This window comes from Vombatus ursinus, unplaced genomic scaffold (assembly GCF_900497805.2).
Source record: "Vombatus ursinus unplaced genomic scaffold, bare-nosed wombat genome assembly UNPS02014786.1, whole genome shotgun sequence".
In the NCBI taxonomy this organism is placed as follows: Eukaryota; Metazoa; Chordata; class Mammalia; order Diprotodontia; family Vombatidae; genus Vombatus; species Vombatus ursinus.
Genome location: NW_020954564.1, coordinates 29545906 through 29571295, shown reverse-complemented (window position 1 = coordinate 29571295; position 25390 = coordinate 29545906). Strand labels below are relative to the sequence as shown.

The 25390-nt window shown below is 40.8% G+C and overlaps 2 protein-coding genes across 3 annotated transcripts in view; one reads left to right on the top strand and one right to left on the bottom strand.

The window, feature by feature from the left end:
* The window catches only part of LONP2 (lon peptidase 2, peroxisomal), a 116411-nt gene extending 100483 nt beyond the window's left edge, over nt 1-15928 (bottom strand). Inside the window, exons 1-2 of the mRNA XM_027867581.1 lie at nt 15681-15928; nt 5219-5453 (exon numbers count right to left, since the gene is read on the bottom strand). Of these exons, the coding sequence (XP_027723382.1) occupies nt 5219-5453; nt 15681-15913 (468 nt within the window). The 5' untranslated portion in view covers nt 15914-15928. The remainder of the gene's footprint in view (nt 1-5218; nt 5454-15680) is intronic.
* Nucleotides 15929-16175: 247 nt separating this feature from the next.
* ABCC11 (ATP binding cassette subfamily C member 11) overlaps nt 16176-25390 on the top strand; it is a 71433-nt gene continuing 62218 nt past the window's right edge. For both annotated transcript variants that reach the window (XM_027867832.1, XM_027867831.1), the window contains exons 1-4: nt 16176-16533; nt 19300-19443; nt 20861-20991; nt 23080-23238. In XM_027867832.1, the coding sequence (XP_027723633.1) occupies nt 19345-19443; nt 20861-20991; nt 23080-23238 (389 nt within the window). In that variant the 5' untranslated portion in view covers nt 16176-16533; nt 19300-19344. The remainder of the gene's footprint in view (nt 16534-19299; nt 19444-20860; nt 20992-23079; nt 23239-25390) is intronic.

The window sequence follows — 25390 nt, the reverse complement described above, 5'->3', positions numbered from 1 at the left end:
AAAGGGAGGTTCAAGAGAAAAATCAAGGGAAATTATGAAAAAGCTAACAAAACTGGAGCAGCCTGTGGAGTCTTTTGAGTGAACATCTTTAATATAAATTTGTTCTGGTTAAAAGGAGTGTGAGATGGAGGTCTAGAATGAAGGGGAATAAAACTGTTTTGCTCACAAGTTACATATTTAAAGCACAAACGTAATTGACACTAAAGCCAATCAGGTTTGATTCTTGTCAATTAAATAGTTATGCTCTTTTCCACAGTTTAAAAATTGTGATGCCAAATCTCAGCCAGCTATTTTGCAAATCAATGTCATTAGTCTAAAATATCTTAAAATACCTTTTGTGTCCACAGAGTTCCATCATTTTTGTACAGGAAAAATACAGTCTGTTTTACTTTTTGTTTGTTTTTAGTAAATTAGGAGAAGAAACAGATGAGACGTGAGAGTGAAAAAGACAATGTGCGATGCAGAGAGCTGGACTGATCATAGACTTATCCTCTTCAAGCTAAATATTTGCATTCAACAAAAGAGCGTCCCCATGGCAAAATGGCTACCAGAAGAATTAATGTTAACAGATTAGAGCTCTTCTCAAATGGGAACAGTTGTTGCTAACTTGGAGGGAAAGTTGAACCAACACAGTTGGCAACAGTGGAGCAGAAAAGGAGTGGGCAGTTTTCAAAAATTTGGTGTATAGCACTGCATTTTCTCATTTGGGTCAGAACACTTGCATACACCAAGACTGGTTTGATGAAAATGATGGGGAAATTCAGAAGCTGCTAAATGAAAGATCAGACCTCCACAGGGTTTACCAGCAGGACAGTTCATCCATTTCTAAGAAGGCACCATTTAATTCCATCAAAAGTAAAGTACATGGAAAGCTTAGAGAGATGCAGGATTCTTGGCTCAGTAAGAAGGCAGACGAAATTCAGCTTTATGCTGATAGTAACAATCCAAAGTGCTTTTATGATGCCCTGACAGCTAATTATGGTCCAAAGACCTATGATGCATCACAACTACTCAGTGCTGATGGAACCACATTGATTAGTGATAACGATATGATCCTACAGAGATGGGCTGAACACTTTCACAGCATTCTCAACAGACCATCCTCAATCAATGCTGAAGCCATTGACCGTTTACCTCAGGTTGAAGTCAATCTCTCCCTACCTGAAATTCCAAGTGAAGAAGAGGTTTTGAATGCCATTAGGCTCCTCCCATGTGGCAAAGTGCCTGGTGCTGATTCTATTCCTGCTGAGATGTACAAGGTGGGGGGTCTACAGCTCATACAAAAGCTGACTGAAATTTTCCAGGTTATATGGCAAGAGGAAGTTATCTCCCAGGAGTTCAAGGATGCCTCCATTGTCCATCTCTATAAAGGTAAAAGAAATAGATTGTTCTGTGACAATCACAGAGAGGTCTCTCTCTTAGTCATTGCCAGCAAGATTCTTGCCAGAGTCCTCGTTAATAGGCTGATCCTTCACCTGGAAGATGGTCATCTACCAGAGAGCCAGTGTGGCTTCAGAAAGGGCCAAGGAACAGTCGATATGGTGTTTGCTGTCCAACAACTCCAGGAAAAATGCCAGGAGCAGAAGAGAGATCTGTACACAATGTTTGTAGATCTGACCAAGGCCTCTGATACTGTCAGTCATGAGGCCTTTTGGAAAATTATGTCAAAATTTGGTTGCCCAGAGAAGTTCATCAGCATTGTATGTCAATTTCAGGATGGCACACTTGCCTGGGTTCTGGATAATGGACAGTGCTCTCATGCTTTCCCAGTCACCAATGGAGTGAAACAAGGCTGTGTGTTTGCTTTCATGCTTTTTAACATGATGTTTTTAGCCACATTGTCAAATGTTTTCAATGAGGAAGAAGATGGTATCAAATTTGGTTACTGCACTGATGGTAAAGTATTCAACTTGAAAAGGCTACAAGCCAAGACCAAAGTGGAAAGAGTATTGGTGCATAATTTTCTTTTTGCAGATGACTGTGCACTCAATGCTGCCTCTGAGTTGAGATGCAAAAAAGTATGGATCAATTCTCTGCTGCCTGTGCTAATTTTGGCCTAACAATTAACACCAAGAAAACACAGATGTTCCATCAGCCACCACCACACCATCCATACATGGAACCATCAGTTACAGCAAATGAAGAAGTTTTGAAGGCTGTGGATAAGTTCACTCACCTTGGTAGTGTACTTTCTAGGGATGTGCACATTGATAATGAGGTTAGTTCAGTGTTTGAGAGGCTCTGAAGGAAAGTATGAGAGAGAAGAGGTATTAGACTGACTACCAAGCTGTTGTGCTGACCTCATTGGTGTATGCCTGTGACACCTGGACAGTATACTAGCGCCATACCAGGAAACTGAATTGCTTCCATTTGAGTTGTCTTAGGAAGATGCTGAAGGTCACTTGGCAGAATAAAGTACCAGACACTGAGGTCCTTTCTCAAACTAAACTGCCAAGCATTCAAACTCTGCTTCAGAGAGTGCAACTCCAATGGGCTGGCCACAATGTCAGAATGCAAAACATATGCTTGCCAAAAAGACTTTTATGGAGAACTCACACAGGGCAAGCATTCACATGGTGGTCAGAAGAATAGATACAAGGACACTCTCAAGGTCTCTCTTAAGAACTTTGGAATTGATTGTTTGACATGGAAGACATTGGCACAGGACCACTCAACATGGCATGCCTACATCAGAGACGGTGCTGGGCTCTATGAGCAAAGCAGAATTGAAACAGTTCAAAGGAAATGCAGGATGCACAAATTTAGAGAAACCACTCCAAACGTTCACACAGATTATTTGTGCCCAACCTGTGGTAGAGCATTGGTCTTATCAGTCACAGGCGGACACACTGAAACCTGACTCCAGCGTAGTGATGTCATTTTGGCCCTCTTTGAGAAAAGGACAACAACCAACAACCAACCAACTAGCAAATCAGCTGAAAAGCACTTTGCTATGAAAATACATGGTTTTTGGAACATTGCCAGACTTAGACAAGGTTACTGTGGGTTTTTTTTTAATCTTTCCTCCTATATTTGCAATAGTTTGATAGCATCAGGGAAACTTTTCAAAACCTGCAACTGCTCAAATACGTATGCATTAATAATTCTCTGAGACTATCCAGAAGGTTGAAAGCTTTAAAAAGCTTTAACTGGGTTTGGTGATAATGTCTCTCGACCTTTTGACAGAGCAGTGCAGTAAGGATGGTCAACTGTTAATTATAACCTTAGCTACAGGCTCTTTTCTGAAATTCAGTAACTCCTTCTCACTCCTCCCAGCAACTGTTCCAAACTGCCCAGAGAAGAGCACTAGATTTGTAGTTAGTAAAGACCCACCTGACAATCCTGTCTCTGAAACTGACTAGTTATTTGACCACAGGCAAGGCAATTAAACAATCTAGGCCTCAGTTTCCTCCCCTGTAAAATGAGGGAAAATAATACCTAGCCAATCTACCACAAAGTTACTAGGAGGTTCAAATGAGAGAATGTATTTCTGAAAGGACTTTGCCAATGTTAAAGTGCTCAGAGAATGTCAGTTATTTTTTTCTCTCATCTTGCCCCAAACCACAGTTTTATTTTCCAGAATCACAGCTGATGGCAGAGTTTCCCACTTCACTGACTGAAGTCATCCAAACCAAATGCACTCAGCTTCCTTTATTTATTTCCTCAAATTTCTCAGCATCAATAGTATCTACTCTTTTCCTTCACTCTGATCCCAGAACAACAAAGCACACTACTCTCTACCCCTACATGTGCTCTGGGTCCAGTTCCTTCCTACTCCTCCAGGACCTGGCTCCTGAAACTGGCCATCCATTCTCTGTCGCATGTATATACACCATCTCTCTCCCTTCTCTAGTTCTTTCTCACCTGCCTTCACTAGTTCATCCCATATGCCTTAATTCAGGCTCTTATTTCCTAAGTCATAAACTAATAGATAAAATCCTCCCAAACAAAACCCTTTCCTTGCCATACTCCATCCAGCTACTAGCCCACATCTCTCTTCCTCTTCCAGGAGACCTCACAGTGACAAGTTGTCTATAATGGAGGCCTCTGTTTCCTTGATGGCCACATTTTCCATGCATACAGTAGGTGACAATCACTGAATGAATAGGACTTAGAGGATAAAGAACAACACCTCTGGAGATTCACATACAACAATGACAGGACACTGGATTTGTCAAAGGATTTAAGAATGGCACAATTTTCAAGTGATACTAACACATTTCTCAAAAGAGAAATGAGGCACATGTATTTAAAAAAACAGTCGCTGACAGCGTTGGCAATGTGAAAGTCATAAATTTCAGCATCTGCCATTCCCAGTGTTAACTAAAAACAAGAGGGCAAAATTAGCTAACCAACATTTCCAATTATGTTGAGAAGCAAGATCTCTGGACTGTTTCAGTTGACATGCTTATGAATGTATAAAACATTAGGCTATTACGTTCCACTTTTCCACCTTTCCAATTAATCAAGATTTTACTATATTTTGAAAGGAGTTCTATTCATTTCAGTTCTCTCCATCAAGATACAGAAAACTTCTATTACTGACTTAACCTTTCCTACCTATCACCAGATAAATTCTTTGCCCCAGGCATTACGTTTGAATTCAGTATGTGCAAAGAGACTAAGTGTGTCAGCTGAACTCTGCCCAGTCACTAGAGTTTATTTATGGATCTTTTATTTTTTCCAAATTAATCTTTCAGGGTTAGAATTATGATGATTGTAAGACACTGGGAGTTACAAGGGAAGTTATAGAAATCCATCTGACATAAATCCTTTTTTCTTATGAACTTGGCAAGCATTAAAAAACATGAACATGTCAATCCACAAAGTGCAGAAAAGAAGGTGGTATATAAAACTAAATTTCTGTTATGCACAATTAAAAAAACAAAACAGCATATATTAAATCTAGCATGGTAATGACAAAAATACTTGACCAGTATGTGACTCCTTCTGAACTTCGGTGTATTTTTTAAGTATTTTGCTGATTCCATTTCATTTTAAGGAAGGGGAAAACACAGCTCACCAGCAAAGGGTGTTTTTTGTACCCTGCTGGTTAGAAATGATCGGGGTCACCATTATCACTCAAAAAAGCCATTTTAATTCATGCTTCCCTGAAACTGGCATAAAACCTATTCCTGATTAGAGAAACAGTAGCTGGCAGTAGGCTGGGAAGGTACAAGGAAAAGACTGTGCTTCAGGACAAGTTAAAACAACTTACTTGTACTGCATATTTATAGAATTGTTCAGAAAGTTCTCCAAGTTCCTCCTGAGAATTAGATGGGCTTGGAAATTCCTCCAGCCGGTCCAACTGTTCAACTTCTGCGACAGGATATGGTTTCTCCTTTACTACCTGAACAATCTGGAATCGGCAGAGACCGGTGATCAGCAAGGTATAGTGGGGTTTGGGCCAGTTACTGCCCACTACCTGAACGGCCAGTGCAGCTGTCCCAATCCTGAAAAACATTGCAAAAGTCAGTGTTACAAGAATGCAATAATAAAACCCAAAATTTCACTTCCAAAACAAGGTGCCTTTTCCTCACAAGGCTATCAAAAACTCAGAGGAGTGCTGAAGTGCCAGAGGGACATCAAAAATTGCTGCTGGATTTAGCTTCATATCTGAATGTGCTTTGCAAAACAATAATAATAATAATAATGATGATGATGATAATAAAGTCATGCAGATGGAATTGCCACACACTACTTGCCCCTTGAGCAGCTCTAGAAAATGGCCATATTGATTCTGTATGTTCAGATGGTCCTGTGGTTTAAAAGGGGAAAAAGCACTCTGTACTATACTATGCTTTTTAAAAAAAGAATAAAGAAAAAATAAGGCATCTACAAATGCACAAATAGGACCCATTCAAGTGTAAGAAAAAAATATCTTAGAGCTTTAAAAAAATTAAAACACACCTTTTAAAGCTTAAAAATAGTGAGCTCAAAGAGACTTGTAAGAAAACTAGGGTTGTAAAAGTCTATGATAGTAGAACACACATTCTAAGAGGTCCAACAAATTGAGAAGGTTTCAGCAGCTAGTGGATGGTAGGCCTGTGAGCAGGGGATAAGCCTTGTTAAGTGTAAAGAGGATTATCCCCAAAATGTTGGCCATCAGGTGATGTCTAGTAAACCCTGTTGGACAGGTAAATCCTATGTATCTATCTATCCTGCCTCTACAAACAAGGCTTTATTTGTGCACAAGGAAATGAGTAGACTGTAACCTTCATGAGGTCTTAACTAAACTTTCTATCTAAATCTGACCCTTATTACACCCCTAGTACAGAGCTCTGTACACCATTAGCATCTAATAAACATTTACCATATAGAAAATAAAAGGCATATCTAAGACTTATTAAATAGTGAGAAATCTTAGTGGAACTCTTTGAGCCTAATGGTTCCAGTGAGGCCTATAAGGAAGTCAAAATATTATGGATAAAGGCAAATTTGAATTTGCCCAACTAGAAAAGTCTGAGTTTTGATCACACAGAGTATGTGAAAAATTTGACAGATACGGTTTTTATTTAGAAGCAGCATGGAGAGTGGAGAGAGACCTGGCCTTGGGAATCTGGAAAAATCTAGGTTCAAGTCCTTCCCCGAGCACCTCCTGGCTGTGTCCTTCTGGGCAAGTCGCTTACCCCTGCCTCAGTGACACAGGCAACTCTCTAAGATGAGAAGTTACAGAAAACACCTGATTTGTAAGGGTAGTTCCCTACACCAAAGAAATGACACGATTTCTTTCCCCCATATAGAACCAACTAATCATTTCCAAAATATGAATTATTCACATTATAGGTTATCTAAAGTAGACTTTAACCCCAGGCTGCCCCGCCCCAGCACATTTTAGAGTTTCATCCCCTATTACCAATGACATTAATTTATGTAGAAGGATGAAAACTGACTCTAGTATCGGCTTCTGCCAAATACATTTAGAAAGATAAACTCGAGGTGAGAATGAAATCAAATAATCTAATATCACAAAAATTATCTGGAAATTATTTGTTTTGAGTTATTTGTGTCATGCTTCTTCAAGGCAGATAATCAAGTATTTAAGATTGAGAGTCAACTCAGAAGTGCTGAGAAAATCCTTAGTTTAATTAAATTGACATTAGGCCAACAGAATGGAATCTAAGAATAGGAAAGGTCCTACAAGATCAAGTCTACACCTTTATTTTTTAAGCAAGTTAATTAAAGTTCAACGAGGGGAAGTGATCTGAACATTATCACACAGTTAATTAGTCTACTGTTTTTCTACTCTATCATGTGAATGAACTAAGGCCGATGTTTGTTCCAGACTTTTCTCACCAACATTTGCAATATTTTCCTTATGCAAACTCTGCACCACATAGCAGGAAACATTCTCAGCTAAGGAACTGGATTCTTGGCCCAAGGGGTTTACAAACTAGAATCCAGGGTATATGTTCAGGACATAAATACAGATTCTTCTGTTAAGATACTTCACAAAAAAGGTTAATTTGGAGAACGTGAATTTTCTGCCTTTATTAATACTGAAAACGAGGATGGCACCAAGAGATTAATTTATAATATCTTTCCTCCTAGTTACAAAAATTTAAAAGTTTAAGTTATTGATTCTTTTTCTGAAGTCAAACAAGAAAATTCATTAGAGGACATACTGCTCTGCATAATTTTCTCCAAGACTGGAAGATCACAGACTGCTGTGGTAAGTGACATTTTGGGGAGGGAAGCTCCAAGTAAGAATAGATTAGGTCAATCCTTATTTCAAGCAATTTTGACTTTACACTGTTATGTTAATTTATACTTTTTAATATGTAAAGAGTAAAATAAAGTTTCTGTTAATTTAAAGGTTTTGGGTTTTTTTTTTTAAATTTGATCTATAAAGGACCTACATTTTCCTGCACCAATATTTCATCATGGCATGGAGATGGGCCTGAGTGTTGTAAAAGTCTATGATAGTAGAACACACATTCTAAGAGGTCCAACAAATTGAGAAGGTTTCAGCAGCTAGTGGATGGTAGGCCTGTGAGCAGGGGATAAGCCTTGTTAAGTGTAAAGAGGATTATCCCCAAAATGTTGGCCATCAGGTGATGTCTTCCCTTTTTTGGCTGCCACAGCTACTTGTGAAAAACATCTACTAAGATGTAGAAGACTGTAACCCCTAAGCAGGGAGGATATCCACAACTGTGAAATCAGAATGCTTTCAGAGTAACCAAGTATATACAAAGGGTACTACAACGAGTGACTCATTCACAAATACAAGAAATATGCCTCCATTAATATGCTCTTTGAGAGGTCTGACTGCATATACCACGTGACCAGGTTTTAAAAAAAACACATCAAAATCCATCCAGTCTTAATGAATATCCTCTTTTAGGAGGAGGTTTAAGGGGAGAGTTGTGTATTTTGGAAGGCTCTATAACATTTACCGAACAATTCTGCCATTACTCAAAATGCACGTGGAACTCCTTGGGAACTACTTTCTCCACACTCTTTCTAATGTTCTCAGGCTTGTAAAGCTTCAGGATTTGAAGGTGAAAATGGCCAAGATTTATTCAGAATCAATTCTGGTAAATTCAAGCGAGGTTGCCTGTTTTAGGCAAAAGTGGTTTTTTTTTGTTTGTTTGTTTTTTGGCTAGGCAATAGGTTAAGTGATTTGCCCAGGGTCACACAGCTAGTAAGTGTTATATGTCTGAGGCCGGACTTGAACTCAGGTCCTCTTGAATCCAGGGCCGGTGCTATATCCACTGTGCCACCTAGCTGCCCCGTAAAAATGTTTTTAAAAGGAAATATGTCTATAAAATAACACCAATTTTCTTGTGCCTTCCACAAACTGGCTCTGAAGGTACACAAATGAGGAATTCCAAGTATGTTTTATCCAAATGCCATCCTAACTGGAATAAGTGCAACATCTCCCAAGGAGATTGCTTTGAAGAATGATACTCATCAGTTCTGACAGCTGTTAAAAACAGATCTAATCCTCCTCTCATAAATATATAGGACTTTACAGAAAGTATATTTTTTAAAAGCCACATGGGAACAGACTTATAATTCTCATTGTCCCACAACCTACAGAATATAAAGATCTATCCATATGGGCTTAACAAACATTTGTTCAATGAAGATAGTCAGGAACAGAAACTTAACAGATTACAGAGACCCTCTCTAACTAACTCTAACATTCTAACATTTACAGACATAAAATCTACATTTAAATTGCAAGTTTGGGAGAGGGGGAGAAGAAAGTGGTGGTGAAGTGAATGTGAACCATCAATTACTCCAAAAAAGTACAAGAGTGGGTATCTGTTGAAGTAGCTGCTCCAAGACCTAGTAGAATGGGTCAGAGACTGGCAAATGCCATCAATGTTCATTTACTCTAAAGGTATTTTGCAACAGGAACCAGTTTTGTAACAGAGGGAATGGAAAAGAAGTTATCTATTTGTTTATGGGATAATTTATCAAGTGTGTCCCATTGGGTCAGACTGTGTTACTTGGCTTAACTGCTTCAACAACGTATGAATTCTGCTGAATCACTGACTCTGCTCATTGCTTGGGTTACACAGTGTGAAAAGGAACAAGGTGGAGGATCTCTATTAGAGCAGTCCCAAGTGCTACAGAAGAGAAAGAATCATTTGTTTTGACCTCTCATGTTACTAGTGTCTTTGAAAATTTCAAATTTTGTTTTGGAGAAGTCATTTGTATAGTTTTTAAAAAAGACAGGTTGTGCACAAAGCAAAATAAGAGTGTTTTCCATTAAATTAATTTCACTATAGTAAGAACTAAACACCACTGAAGATCTAATCTAGCCCTTCACGTGGCACAGAGGTGAACCTAAGCCACTAAAGGCTATGTTGGCCAAGTGCAAGTACTAGAAGATTCCCTCAAACTGAGTTTTAAAATAACAGACCAAGAAAGTCTTTTGCTAAAGAACCAGCCCAGTTAAGTTTGGCTGAGCTCATCACCAGGTGACCACAGGGGGTCTATGGTCAGGCATTTATTAAGTGCCTACTATGTGCTAGGCACAGTGCTAAGTGCCAGGGGTACAAAGAAAGGCAAAAAATAGTCCTTGTTCTCAAGGAGTTCACCATCTAATTCAAGAGATAACATGTAAACAATTATGTATCAACAAAATATATACAGAAGATATTAGAGAAATTTAACAAAGGGAAGGCACTAGCATTAGGGGGGATTGGGAAAGATCTCTTGTAAAAGGTAGGATTTTAGCTGGGACTTGAAGTGAGGGAGGCCAAGAGATGGAGATCAGGAAAGAGAATTCCAGGTACAAGGGATAGCCAGTGAAAATACAGATTCAGGAGGTGGAGTGTTTGGCGAGGAGATTTGCAAAGATGCTAGCGTCCCTGGATTACAAAGTATGCAGTAGAGAGTAAGGTGTAAGACTGGAAAGGTGGGGCAGCTAGGTGGCACAGTGGATAAGAGCACCAGCCCTCAAGTCAGGAGGACCTGGGTTCAACTCTGGCCTCAGACCAAACATTTGACACTTACTAGCTGTGTGACCTTGGGTAAGTCACTTAACCCCAAATTGGGGGGAAAAAAAAGATTGGAAAGGTAAAAGAGGGACAGATTATGAAGGGCTTTGAATGATAAATGAAGGAATTTATATTTGATCCTGGAGATGAGAGGGGCCACTGGAGTTAATTGAATAGTAGAGTGACACAGTCAGACTTCAGGAAGATCAATTTGACAGCTGAGTGGGGGATGGAGAAGAGTATGGAAAGACTTGAGGCATGGAGTCCAATCAGCAGGCTACTGCAAACAGCCAAGTGGGGAGGTGATAAGAGCCTACACTAGCATGGTGGCAGTGCGAGAGGAAAGAAGGGAGCATATGTGAAACATGTTATGAAAGAAGGTAGAAATGACAGGACTTTGTAACTGATTGGATGTGGCGGGAGGGGGGGTAAGAGAGAATGAAAGAGTCAAGGATGACACCTAGGGTTTGAGCCTGGGTGACCAGAAGGATGAAGAAGGGAGGGCTTGAGGGGATAAGATAATAAACTCAGTTTTGGACATGTGGAGTTTAAGGTGTCAATTGCAGTTGCAATTCAAGATGCCTAATATGCAGTTGGAGATGTGACACGTAAGGTAAAACGAGAGAGGTTTGGGCTAGATAAATAAATCTGAGATTTTAGCATACAGATAACTGAATCCATGGGAGCTGATAAGATCACCAAGTGCATATGGGAACCCTAAAGTATGAAGGGCATCAGCAGATTGAGTGTCTCATACTGATGAAATCTTAGCTCTCTGAAGTACTGAAGAGTTTAAGTAAAAAGAATAAAAATTAAGAACCTTTTGATCATCACAATGTAATCTTTCTTGTATTCCTTAACAGGATGTTTGGCATTTTGTAAGGTACCTTACATGTGTCTTTAAGACAAAGAGGAAAAAGAGACTAGTATGAGTTATTTCAAGAAGATAAAGGAATTGACATTTTGCTCACAAAGAATGCACACTTACTGAATTTTAAAATGCCAATAATCTGGATGACCTAATACACTGTTAGATGCAAAAAGATGCTTATTGTTTGACTGCCTGACTATAGATCCCCTATGGTCACCTGGTGGTGAGCTCAGCCAAACTTAACTAGGCTGGTTCTTCAGCAAAAGACTTTATTGGTCTGTTATTTTAAAACTCAGTTTGAGGGAATCTTCCAGTACTTGCACTTGGCCAACATAGCCTTCAGTGGCTTAGGTTCACCTCTGTGCCATGTGAAGGGCTAGATTAGATCTTCAGAGGTGTTTAATTCTTACTACAGTGAAATTAATTTAATGGAGAACACTCTATTTTGCCTCATGCACAACCTGTCTTTATTTAAAGACCAGACAAATTACTTTTCTTCAAAGCAAAGATTTTAAAGATCTTGACAGTTTGGATTTTCTATGGGTTGAAGCTAAAATAAAAATAATAAACATTAAAGTCATGCACTTTGTTTAAAAAAAAAAAAACAACAAAACACCTCTCATACAAATAGAGAATGGTAGAGAACTGGCTCAACAATAGTTGGGGGGTGAACCACAGAGGGGGAAGAGGGATTTCTGCTCACTCCAAGCTTGGAACACTTTGTGAGGAAGTCTTCAGATATAACCTGAAAAACTACCTTCTACGTGGGGGAGTTCGGAGGATCTCTAAGGTCCCTTGACAATTTCATGTTCTATAACATGATTCTGCTCCAGAGAAGGTAAAGTTGAAAAGCTGGACTGGAAGACCACAAAAGAATATTGTAGAGTTGAGTCCCTTCTATTTTCACTACTAAGAAAATACTGTCATCCAGGTGCCACAAAAAATGCAACCCTGTTAGGCAGGAAGGTATAGAATGTCCTGCGGTGCCAACATGGCCAGTCCTGCAACTGCAGAGATGTTCTGGTACCTTTCTCAGAAATTTATGTACTTCTGGCACTGTGCCTGAACTACCGGTATGCAAAGGGGACCATGCTGTTTACAGCAGCATAGATAGTCGCTCAGGTAAAGCAGTAACAACTATTTCTGCTGTGCTCAGTGTGGGGAGGATTATAGGGAAGAGTGCAACCTCTGCTGCTCCCTGAAGTTTGCCAGCACCATCACTTAAAAGGTATGGGGGAAGTGAGGGAGCAGAAGAAAGCCACTCACTGTGCCGCTGGTGTTCTCCTGTGATCTGAGAAAGCAATTAACTGGGTAAGTGAAAGATTTTAGCGTTTGGGCTTGGATGAGCATTGGGTGTGACATCTGATTAAGAATTTTTTTGATAGTGTTTCCAAGTTGAAATCAGAAAACAGAAAACTTTTCGATTGAACATTTCAAGGAATTATCTGACATCAGAAGACTAGTGTTCAAATCCTGGTTCTACTACTTACTAGTTGGGTTACCTTAGGCAAGTCCTTAACATTTCTGGGCCTCAGTTTCCTCACCCGTAAAATTAGGAATGGAGCTACTAAGTGCAAGGAGGGAATACCCCATATTTAGGATCACAGGCTAGACCTAAAAACTAGAAGGAACCTAAGAGGTCATCCAATTCAAACCCCTCATTTTATTTATGTATTTATTTATTTTTTGTGAGGCATTTGGGGTTCAGTGACTTGCCCAGAGTTACATAGCTGGTGAGTGCAAACCCCTAATTTTAGAGAGGAAGAAACTGAACCTCTGAGAAGTCAGATAACTTGCTCAAGGCCATATTCAGAAGTAACTCTAAATTGATCCTATATACAGATGATTGGGGGAGGTTGCATAATGTTTTTCTGGAAATTTAAGAATAGCTAATTTTTTTAGGGTGCCTTAAATGAGCAGAGAGTTAGACTAGTAAAATCAACCAACAAGCATGTATTAACTGCCTACTTTAGGATATTATAAAGGTATGTCAAATATAGAATCTCTAACAACAATATACATCTAACTAAAGTCATATTATTTAGTCATAATAACTAAAGTCATTTCTGGTGAGGTAACAGGTCAAATGCAAGTATTAATTTGTGCGCTAAGGTTTTGTTCCTAGCCTACTTTACTCATTATCAGAATATATTCTATATTAGTAAATACTCTTGGAAAGCAGAATTTGTTTATACCTTTCAAAATCTTAACTTCAATGTCATCAATACATGTTTACAGAATATAAAAATATGGTTATATTTTTATACTTCAGAGTATTTGTGGATTGGTAAATATTATGTAATTTTATGTTAAAAGAAAACTAGACCAAGAAGGATATAGAGAAACAAGCAAAGACATTATGTACCTGAGCACAGAGGGATGGCATACAGATAAGCAGGGAGACTAGGTGCAGTGGAACCAGAGAACTTGTCTATTCGAAATTTTTTTTCTACAGACCTATAAGAAATATCCTATCTTAAGAAACAAAATACAAAGATCTGGGAAGAATGGAGATACGAAGTGCAAGGAGGGAATACTCCATATTTAGGATCACAGGCTAGACCTAGAACTAGAAGGAACCTAAGAGGTCATCCAATTCAAACCCCTCATTTTATTTTATTTATTTATTTATTTACTTTTGTGAGGCATTTGGGGTTCAGTGACTTGCCCAGACTTACATAGCTGGTGAGTACAAACCCCTCATTTTAGAGAGGAAGGAACTGAACCTCAGAGAGGTTCAATAACTTGCTCAAGGCCACACTAGAAGAAAATCATAGGCAGAATGTGAACCCAAATTCTCTGACTTCAGAGCCACTCAAGGACAGGTGTAACTGCAACAGAAGGGGAAAATGAGAGGTCAAGCTGTCTGGTAGAAGACACAGAGAGGGGAAGAAAATGGTCCAATGAGGAAAGAAGAAATCAAGTTGGAAAATGAAGAGATGTTGAAAAAAGTGAAGAAAAGGAGTAGGAAAGAAACAAGGATCCAAAGATGGGCACAAGAAATAGAACAAAGGAGACTACATGAGTGTGGGGAGGGAGGGAGAAGCCTGTGCTAGCCCATATGAAGCCTCTGGTCAGTATCTGTTAAACTGCTGGAGATAATTCTCAGTTCTAGGAGTCTGTATTTTCTCTACTGTTGGAACACTGAAGGTTTGACCTATTTCTTCACTATTACCAATCTATTCCACTTGGGTCCCTCTATGCTCAGTTTCTCTACGGAAAGGGACAAGAGTTTCTAGGAAGTCTACCCCTACCTTACCCTGCTGGCTCTGGAACAGTTATATGGGGCTTCCTTAAGTTTATTAGGGTTTGTTTTTTTTTTTTAAATGCTAGTTAGCATGGTACAGGGGGCATGGGAGCCTTAAAATAGTTAAAAAGAAGAGAGACTGATAGGCCCTATAGGAAGGGGCAGCAGTAATAAGAGAAATGAAAACTACTTTCCCTGAGGAAGAGAGAAAAGACTTGGAACCAAAAGATATAGCTAGATTAAAAAAGACCTGGCCACTGATTTCATGGGGTGTTGGAGGGGACTAGAAAGATGAGACATATAAGATCCAAGAATACATAAACTTTAAGGCACACTCAAACTAGATTCTAGGAACCGTTGCCCTCCATTCCTCCAACAGTTGCCAGAAAGTGCTGTAACCTGTAAAGCAGAATAGATAACTTACATAAACACAGAATGTCAAGAGTACAAAGGAATCCAGAGATCACCTAGACCAACATACCCTTTTTTCAGAGTTGGAAAACTCTTCGTGCTCAGCCTTCTAAAAAGCCCAACTCATACCAGAAAAAAAAGGACACACCCCTCCTGAAATAAACAGAAGTGGTCCCAGAGCTTTTCCTTGAAAAAGTTCAGTGACCCATCCAAACGTCCCAGTTAATAAAGTGGCAAAGCCTGTATTTAAGACCAAAGTCCAGCGTCCCTTCAACTAAACTGGGTGTCCTATATTGCACTAAGTCTTTTGGGACATCCTGTAGAGCCCAGTGGCAGCTCCCTCCTCTACATGATCCCGAGACCTTTGGTTTGAACTCTCTGGGTCTGTGTCTCATAATCTGTAAAAGAGGACCGGACGACGTGACCCGTGGGGCATCTCCCAGATCTGCTCCCAGTGCCCCGCACTGGCCAGCTGGGGGAACGTCCCTCCTGCTCCCCGGCTCTCAGTTTCCCTATCTGTAAAACGCTGAGCCTGGGCCTATGGTCATCCTATAGGGCCGCCTAGAAAAGCCTCCAAGTCCCGAGCCTGGGCGGGGCGGGGGGCGAGGGCGGCGGCGAGGCTCTGCCGCGTCACTTCCGCTCCCTGGGCCTCAGTTTCCCCGGCAGGCGGCCGCCGCGGCTGGGGGGCGGGCGCTACCTGTGCAGCGGCGGCAGGTCCTGCGCGTCGCTGGCCGGGTCGGGGGTGTTGGGGATGACGCCCAGGATTGTGCTCTGCAGCGACGTGCCCTTGAGCAGGCGGCTGCGCACCAGCTGCAGGTTGCGGGCCGAGTCCACGCTGGTGCGCATCGTGGAGCCGGGCAGCAGGACGCCCTCGTGGGTCAGCAGCAGGGGCAGCCGGCTCGGGATCTGGATCGCGCTCACGGACGACATGGCCGCGGCCAGCCGGCCCTCCGGGGCCGCGATGCCGAGTCTGAGAGGCAACTGCGCGGGCGAGGCGAAGGTCAGAGCGGAAGGGGACGGGTAGTGTTGGACCCGAGGACAGCCGCGGGCAGCCACAGCTGCTTCCGCCCCCGCGCTACGGGCCGCGGTACGGCTCAAGCCCCGCCGCCGCCGCCGCCCCTTCGCGCCGCCTGCCCCCTGCTGGGACTCCGAGGCTGTGGCAGCGCTGCGCTGCAAGCTGCAATCGCCGTAATTATCCTAATAAAAGAAGCGGAATTTCAAAATGCCCGAGCGGGGAGTGATCTTAGAGGTTATCCAGTCTAGTCACCTTCATTTTAAAGTGGAGAATAGTGAAACCCAGCAAGGGATTTGCCAAAGATTATACATATATTAATTAAATATTGGAGTTGGGTCTTGAAGCAAAGTGACTTATCTAGCGTGTTTGCTACTGTGTCACGACTTAGTCAATGAACATTAAAAGCCTACTGTGTGCCAGTTTTGTGCTAAGCGCTGGACCTGCTAAGGAAGGCAAAGACAGCCCCTGCTGTCAAGGAGCTCACAGCCTGCTGAGAGAGACACGGGAGTGTGCTGGAGTCAGCTGTATTTTCCGTGTGAGCATTTACATCTCAGAAATTGGCAATCAACCACAATTCAAGACTCCGTTTATTGTTTTGTTGATTGGCTAGATTTAAGAAAGTGTTAATGCAAATTATACTTAAAGATGGATGTACATTCATTTCCCCTCTCCCCTTGTTAATCATTTCCTAGCACACCCCTCTATGGCTTGAATTAAGCAAGAATGAGTGCTTTATAAGGCTCAGGGAATGAAATCACCAAATTGGAGGCCAAGAATAATAATAATAATGATACTTGACATTTATATATTGCTTTTAAGTTTGCAAAGTGCTTTGTATCCATTATCTTTTGAGCCTCACAACAACCCTGGAGAAAAAAACATGCAGACAACTATAGGCAAACTTCTGAGATAGTGTAGGTTTAGTTTTAAACCACCAATGCAATAAGCAAGTCACACAATTTTTTTGTTTTCCTTTGCATTTACAAGTTATGTTTACACTATACTGTGGTCTATAAAATGTGTAATAGCATTATGTCTAAAATTAATGTACCAACCTTAATTAAAAAATACTTTATTGCAAAAAAAAAAATGCTAACCATCATCTGAGCCTTCAGCAAGTGGTAATCTTTTTTCTGGTGGAGGATTTTGCCTCCGTGGAGATGGCTGCTGACTGATCAAGGTGGTGGTTGCTGAAGGCTGGGGTGGCTGGGGAAATTTCTTAAAATAAGACAACTAGGAAGTTTGCTGCACCTATTGACTCTTCCTTTCACTTGAACACTTAGAGGCCATTGTAGGATTATTAATTGGCTTAATTTCAATGTTGTTGCAGTCAGGGAATAGGGAAGCCTAAGAAGAGGGAGAGAGACCAGAATGGCTGGAGGGCTGGAGCAGTCAGAATACACACAACATTAATCAGTGAAGTTCGAGGCCTTATATGGGAGTGATTTGTGGTGCCCCGAAAGAACTACTATAGTAACATCAAAAATCATTGATCACAAATCACTATAATAGATATAATAATAATGAAAAAGCTTGAAATATTGTGAATTACCAAAATGTCACAGAAACAAGATGTGAGCACATACTATTGGAAAAATGACACCAATAGACTTGCTCAAGGCACAGTTGCCACAAATCTTTAATTCATAAAAAAAAAACCCCACAATTATCTGCAAAGTCCAATAAAGCAAAACACAATGAAATGAGGTATGCTTGTATGTACAAACAATATATACAGTATAAAATGGGGGTAATCAACAGAGGGAAGGCACTAACATTAAAAGGGACTGGAAAAGGTTTTTGTAGGAGGTGAAATTTTAGCTGGGAAGGAAGTCAATAGGTGGAAGTAAAGAAGGAAAGAATTAAAAGCCTGGGAGAATGGACTTCATTAGATTTTATAGCTGGGAGGGACCTTAGAGAATATCTAGTCCAGGGGTGGGGAACCTGCAGCCTCGAGGCCATATGTGGCCTTCTAGGCCCTCAAGCATGGCTCTTTGAATGAATCCAAACTTCACAGAACAAACCCCCTCAATAAAAGGATTTGTTTTGTAAAACTTGGATTCAATCAAAAGGCCACACTCAAGGACCTAGAAGGCCACACGTGGCCTTGAATCTGCAGGTTCCTCAACCCTGATACTAGTCCAACCCCCCTCATTTTACAGAAGGGCACACTGAGGTCTAGAGACAAGAAAGTGACTTGCCCAAGGTGACACAAGGTACTCCCTATGCAGACCCAAGACTCAAATCCAGGACCTCTGATTCCAAGCTCAGGGCTATTAGGGGATGTTGGGTCTTGCAATATAAAGAACATTGGTGAAGGGAATCAGAGTTCCATTCCTCCCTGCACTTATTCACTGTGTGACCTTGGACATGCTACCTTACTTCTCCAGACCCCAGTTTCCCTTTCTGGAAGATGAAGATAGTAATATTTGTACCACCTACCTCATGAGGCTGTTGAAAGAAAAATGCTTTATAAATATTAAAGCACAATGTAGGTGAGATATTACATCAAGCATCTGGTCTTTGACCCCTTCTCCCCCAACCCTCCATCAGCAAGAGAGAGCCATTACAAAGCCAGGCCCTGGAAAGGGGAGGCAGCCTGGCAGTGATGAAAGGGGAGCTTTACATGTGCCCTGTGGGGTTTGAGTTGGGAGCTATGGGTATAAAAGTGAGTTTCAAGATATAAATTTGACTCCTAGTTCTAGTGGTAGGTTCTGAGTTAGGAAGAGGTGGTGAGAACTAGGGAAACTACAAGATGATCTAGTCCAAATTCCTCATTTTATAAGTAAGGAAAACAAGGCCCAGAGCCACAGATGACTTGATAATGCTGGGATTAGAATTTAGGTTTGACTCCTGGTCCAAGGTGCTTTCCACATCACATTAAGCACAAGTTAATCAGGTTTTTTCCCAAAGCAGCACCTGTCTGTACTGTTTACTTAGCCACATGCAAATGCACCCACCTCTACACAAACTTTACATAAATTTATACATAAAATGCTACCCTTGTGATCCTTCCCTCTTGGCTTCCTATTATATAACCTTCAGCTTTAATCTAGAAATGGAACTAAGTCTTATCCAACCTTTTTCACTTTTGTGGCCTAGATCAGGGCTCTGCACACAATGGAATCTTAATGAATGTTTACTGAATGAATGAATGAATGAATGAATGAATGAATGAAAGCGAGGATAAGGAGACGACCCAGTTCTGTACATCCCTATCCGGTTCCTTTCATTGTAAAGGCAACCAGACTATTGTTGAGTTGGGATGGGATACACTAAAGATTCCTCTCTGTCATTTCAGCATCTTTCATTCCAGGAAAGAAAGAATTGGCAGAACTGAGTGAAAATGCCCAGGAGAAGGAAAGACTGGGGTCCCAACCCCATGGGTGGCTCTATAAACCTTGGAATGGACATGGAGGACAGCATGGTTTATGGCCTTACCTACGTAAGAATGCCCTGGTCCCTGTTGCCACACAGCAAGTAGCTTCTATGCATGCAGGGAATCCTGTAATTGGGTTACTTTTACCAAGGCTGGTCTGATTTATAGACTTTTTAAGCTAGAAGGGACCTTGAAGAACATCAAGCCCACCTCTTTATTTTTCAGATGGGGAAAGTGGGACTCAAAGAGGATAAGCTCACATGATCACAGAATCACAGTTTGGAAGGAATTTAACCCCCTACTCCTTCTTCAATATCTCCAATAAACCCCTCTTTGAATATCTCCAGTGACAGGAAACATTCCTTCCAGAAGCAGCATATTCCATTTTAATTGTTAGGAAGATTTTCTCTTTATCAAGCCTAAATCTATTTCTCTTTTACCCTCTCCCCTAGTTTGTTACTATGAGATCAAAGGAAGCTATTCCTTTCAAAAAAATTTCCATGAGGGGCAGCTAGGTGGGGCAGTGGATAGAGCACCAGCCCTGAAGTCAGGAGGCCCTGAGTTCAAATGTGACCTCAGACCAAACACTTGACACTTACTAGCTGTGTGACCCTGGGCAAGTCACTTAACCTCAATTGCCTAAAAAAAAAAAAATTTCCATGACTTTTCATGGTATCGAAAATGACATCATCAGTAGTTCATTCCTTTGGTTTACAATTGCAGTCTCTAGGCTCAGCTTTTAAAATGCAAATATTCACAGTCCCAGTAATTTTGCAAGTGGGGCAGCTAGATTGTACCATGGATGGAGTGCTGGGCCTGGAATCAGGAAGACTCCTCTCCTGGAATTCCAATTTAGCATCAGAATCTTATTAGCTATGTGACCCTGGGCAAGTCACTTAATCATCAGTTTCCTTATCTGTGAAATGAACTGGAGAAGGAAATGGCAAACCACTCCAAGAAAACCCCAAATGGGGTCACAAAGAGTCAAACACAACTGCAAAAACAGCAACAACTTTGAGTGTGTGAGTAGATCAGATCCTTTCCCCTGATGGGTGGGGACGTTAAGGTAATAGAATGATAAGGCACTTAATGCTTGTTAAAATGGATTGGATTCTTGCATATTAGAGTCTACTTTGGAAGAGGCCTTAGATAATACTTAGAAATTGTTATTATCTAAGGCCTATTCCTTACTTAGAACTCTGAAGTTTATGAAACACAATCGCCACAAAAAAATATTCTGAAGCAGGTCTGTATTACACAGGATAGGCACGGTGATTTACCACAGTTACAAAATTAGCAAGTGTCAGGATGACTCAGTCCAGTGGCCTTTATACTAAGCCACATTACCTCATTGCAGAGCAAGATGTAGAGATACTCATTGCATTTCCCCAGGACAATTCTTATATGGGGAAAAGGGGGGTGGGAATGGCAGATGGGACTCATAGAAATGTATTCATAACTTCACACTTTTATTTTCCCCAAGAAAAAATTCACCCTTGGAGATAGTTATTGGAGCCCAGGGCCTCATGACAAGCCAGAAGCACAGAAGGCCCTCTCAGATGGGAAATATCACGCCGCTTGGAGAACAATGATCCCAATTCGCACCAAATCAAAGTAAGTGGTTCAGTAGCAATAGGGTCATTTCCCTCAGTTTCCAATTCCATTAATTCAATAAATCTTGAAGTGTAAGAGTCCCTGGATTCTGGTACAGTGGATCACTGAGAGCCTAAGGGAGACAAGGGAGGAAACAAACAGTTGTTAAGTTCCTACTATGTGCCAGGCACTGTGCTGAGTGCTTTACAAATATCGTCTAATTATCCCAGAGTTCAAACAATTAATTTATTAAAAATATATTCAAATATTGCCTGGTAAAAGCAGTTCCCAAAGAGATTAAAAGTAGTTCAGAAGATAGACTTTGAGCCCGTTGAGATCCTAGGGACTGTTTCTGTCTTTCTTCTTATCTTCTGTGCTTTGCCTAGTGCCTGGCACATAGTAGATGCTTAATAAATGCTTATTGACTTAACTTGACTGAAAAACAAATGAGAGCCAGCAAGAAGGTCAGAAGACATAGGTGAGGAGGTTCCTTGGGGTCTTGGGAGCTTTCCACCAAACTCCTAAATATTTTTTTAAGACATTCTCTTGTCCAAAGGGCCCATAGCTAGGTCCCATGGGGATCAATCCACAAAGGGGCAAAATTAGCCTAAAGTGCCCCAGGTCTATACCATAACATCTTTTCTTGCAACAATCTTGGATGGTGGTATGGGGAATGAACTCATGCTTCCCCAATTCCACAACTGTGTCCTGGCTCACAACAAAGTGCCTTCAATATCCAAAGCCCTGGGTAATGGCAGCACAAAGATGATATAAGGAATTGTTCTTTCTGTCAAAGAGCTTAGGTTGCAACTGGAGAGCAAAGACAGGGACAGTAATCACCACAATATAAATTAAAATATAAGTGCAAACGAGAGGGGAAGGGTATTGGCTCTCTCAGATTCTTTCATCCATGACTAGATATCTGTCTGAAGCTGTGTAGCAGCTCTGGGTGCCAGCAGCACTACAGACCATGATCCTTCTAACTCTGCTACCTCCTCCCCACCCAACACTTCAATCTGCATAAATGCCATATCACATAGATGTCCTGGAGAGTTTTGAGGTGAAAAGGGTCAAAATATGAAAAACTGTGATTGTTTGAGTGGGCGAGTACCAAAGCTAAAGGGAATTTTCTAGAAAGGGACAAATGAACTTATTCCATAAAGGAGGTACTTTATGACAAAGGCCACCTCACCCACTGTCTATATGTACCCAAGAAAGAGATCCTAGGAGGAGACAACTACTTAGTGTGTACCATGGGGGAAAGAGCGGGGAGAAGACTGATCAAGGGACACTTTTAATATTGTTTTTGTTGCCTGAAAATGTAATACATTTAATAGCATTGGAGGATTAGTAAAACTGTAGTTGTCACTGAATATTTTTGCCTCTCATGGATGGAACATCATAGATGGGGGTGATTTTCAAATGCAAAGGTGCCCAAGTTTCAAATTTTACTTAGATACACAAATGCTTTGTCTGTATCTGATCCCTATATTATTGTCTACCAAAAAAAAAAAATCCTATTTCAAAAGAGCTCTTCCTTAACTGGCAAAGAAGGAATACAATGTTTAGGTTTTTAGTCAAGAGATCAGGAAAGTCAGTTCAGTTTCTTCACTAGATATCTATCCAAAGTTCTGCTCCAGCCCTGGTCACCAAGACTCCCACAGAACTACAGATCCTCCAACCTTCCTCCCATACCCCGTGTTCTCCCATTGCATCATCACCATGCATACTGGGAATTTTTGAAGATTTGGTGTAGAAAAGGCCACAGGTTGGAAAACTATGGTTACTTGGGTGGGTAGGCTCCAGGGACACAGGGAGTCTTTCAGAAAGGGATAGGCTGCTTTATGACAAAGGTTTATAAAAGCCCCTCCCATCTTCCCTATAAAAGCAGAAGCACAGACTCTCTACATTTTTCATAATGAAAGGTCATCTGATACAACTGCTACTGGGAAATGAATTCCCTTTGCAGCACTGGTGACACTCATCATTCCCTGTGCCTGAAGACCCCTAGTGATAGTACAACTCAGCCTTAGCTTTCCTTTAGCTTTCAAGGGTAGGATGAAGGCCTGATTAACAAGGCGATCCTGTTTCTTCTGACTTCTTCCACAGGTCCTCCACTGCTCATCCTTTGGATGACGCTGGCTTGTTCTCCTACCTCACCAATGCGTGGCTAACCCGTCTCATGATCCAGGGCTTCCGGAAACACCTAAATGAATGCACTCTGCCTTCTCTATCCAAATATGACACCTCAGAAAGGAACTCTAAAAGGTAACACTGATAATGGAAAACTCACCCTGTTGACTGGAGTGGTTGTTCTTGATGGAATGGTGGGCAAGAGACCTCTAGGGTGGTAGATAGGGCATATTCCCCAAAGGCAAAAGAAGGAATCCTCCATCTTCTAGTTTAGAACACCTCTCTTAAGTATCATTTAATAATCACTTCTGGAGCAGACATTTGATTAGAACTCTGAACCAGTAGTCGGGAGATAAAGCCATAGACATATCACTTAGCTTTATTCTGCTTCAGTTTCCTCCTTTGTAAAATGGGAATGGTATTATCCATTCCACCTTCTGCATAGAAGACTGTTATAGGAATGAAATAATTGTTGTGAAACTGCTTTGGAAAGTAAATTGAAGGCATTTAATCTACTGTCCTAACTTGATTTGATACATCGTATGCAGACAGTCTTTGATCGGGAAAATTTTGGTTTACAGGTACTGTTCCAATGTCTTCCTTACCTGGTACCTTCTATGTGGAGGCCCCGAGTTTTCCATAACGACTCAAACTTGAAGCCTTTTGGGGATGCTTATTATCAAAATAACCACTTATGACTTCAATCATTTAGAGTTGGGGTGTATAAAGAGAATTCTGACAATGAACACACAGTTTAACAACAGACTGCTTGGGTGTATCAGCACTAATCTTGTAAAGCACTTAGCCCAGTGTCTGGCACACAGTAGGTGCTTAATAAATGTTTGTTTCCTTCCTTCCAATGTGAATTTTGGCTAGTCACTCAAACTCCCCAAACTTAAATGCTCTTATCTATAAAAAGGGCAATAATAAAAGTAGGTTGTATGGTATAGTGGATAGAATGCTAGGATGTCTAGGAAGACCTAGGTTCAAACCCTACCTCAGATACCCACTAGCTATGTGACTCTAAGCAAGTCACTTAACTTATCTAGGCCTTAGTTTCCTCATCTGAAAAGTGACAGGTTGAACTCAATAGCCCCTGAAATCTTTTTTAGGTTTAAATCTATGATCTTCTAATACTAGACTTACCAAGATGTTGTGAGGATCAAAGAGGATAATGTATTTATTGAGCTATATGACTGTAAGATACCATTATCTTACAGTAGTGCTATATTTTTTTGGGAGGGGTGATAACTTCTGATCCTTTGCTTTCATGAGAGGTAGAGAAAAAACTGTCAGATGAGGGTAACTGTAGAAAAGAAGTTACAATGCTTGTTGTGAGGGAGTTTTGCAAATCATTTGATGTCTCTGGACGATGTAGACACAACCCCAGAACCTCACTAAATCTATTGTAGAGGCCTAGAAGTCCTCAGCCATATCCTTTGTGGACTTTAAAAACTCTGTAATAAGAATAAGAATACCCATAACTTAATAGAATAATGATCTCATTGCTGTGAATACCCTATCCACCAGTGCAGATTGCAACCAATGTACAGTTTCTCATTCTTTGCTATTCTTTTCCACATCTATCCCATAGAGGATCTCCCCACTATACCAGAGACCTTCCTCTGGTTCTTTTCATACAAATGATAGTGATAATGATGATGATGAAGATGATGGTGAAAATGCTTTTTTAAAAAAAATATTTTAAGCCTCTGTACTTCTAGTACTGTAGGCTCCTTCAACAAACTCAGACCAAAATCCCTCTTTGCCGTAACAGATGGTATTCATGAGTCTCATAGGTATTTTATAGGATTTAGAGCTAGAAGGGACTTAAGAGTCATCTGATTCAAACCCCTATCCCCCTTCCTTTTCAGATCAAGAAACTGAGGTCAAGAGAGGTGGGGTCACTTGCTGTGATTGAAAAATTAATTATCCCCTGGTAGGCACATTTTTGGTCTTGGATTTCTCCAACTCTACCAGGCTAGTGTTCTGATGATGGACACACAGTTGTTGTCATCACTTAGGTCATTATTCATTTAAAAAACACTTTAATGTTTGCAGAGTGCTTTGTAGTCTTTCCAGCTCAGTTTAACCTGCCAGACTTTGGGCTCTGGGGTCAGCTTCATGCTGGGAGTCGGAGTTTGGTGAAGAGAAGATAATGGGATCTTACAGTCATATAGCCCAATAAACACATTATCCTCTTTGATCCTCACAACATCTTGGTAAGTCTAGTATTAGAAGATCATAGATTTAAACCTAAAAAAGATTTCAGGGGCTATTGAGTTCA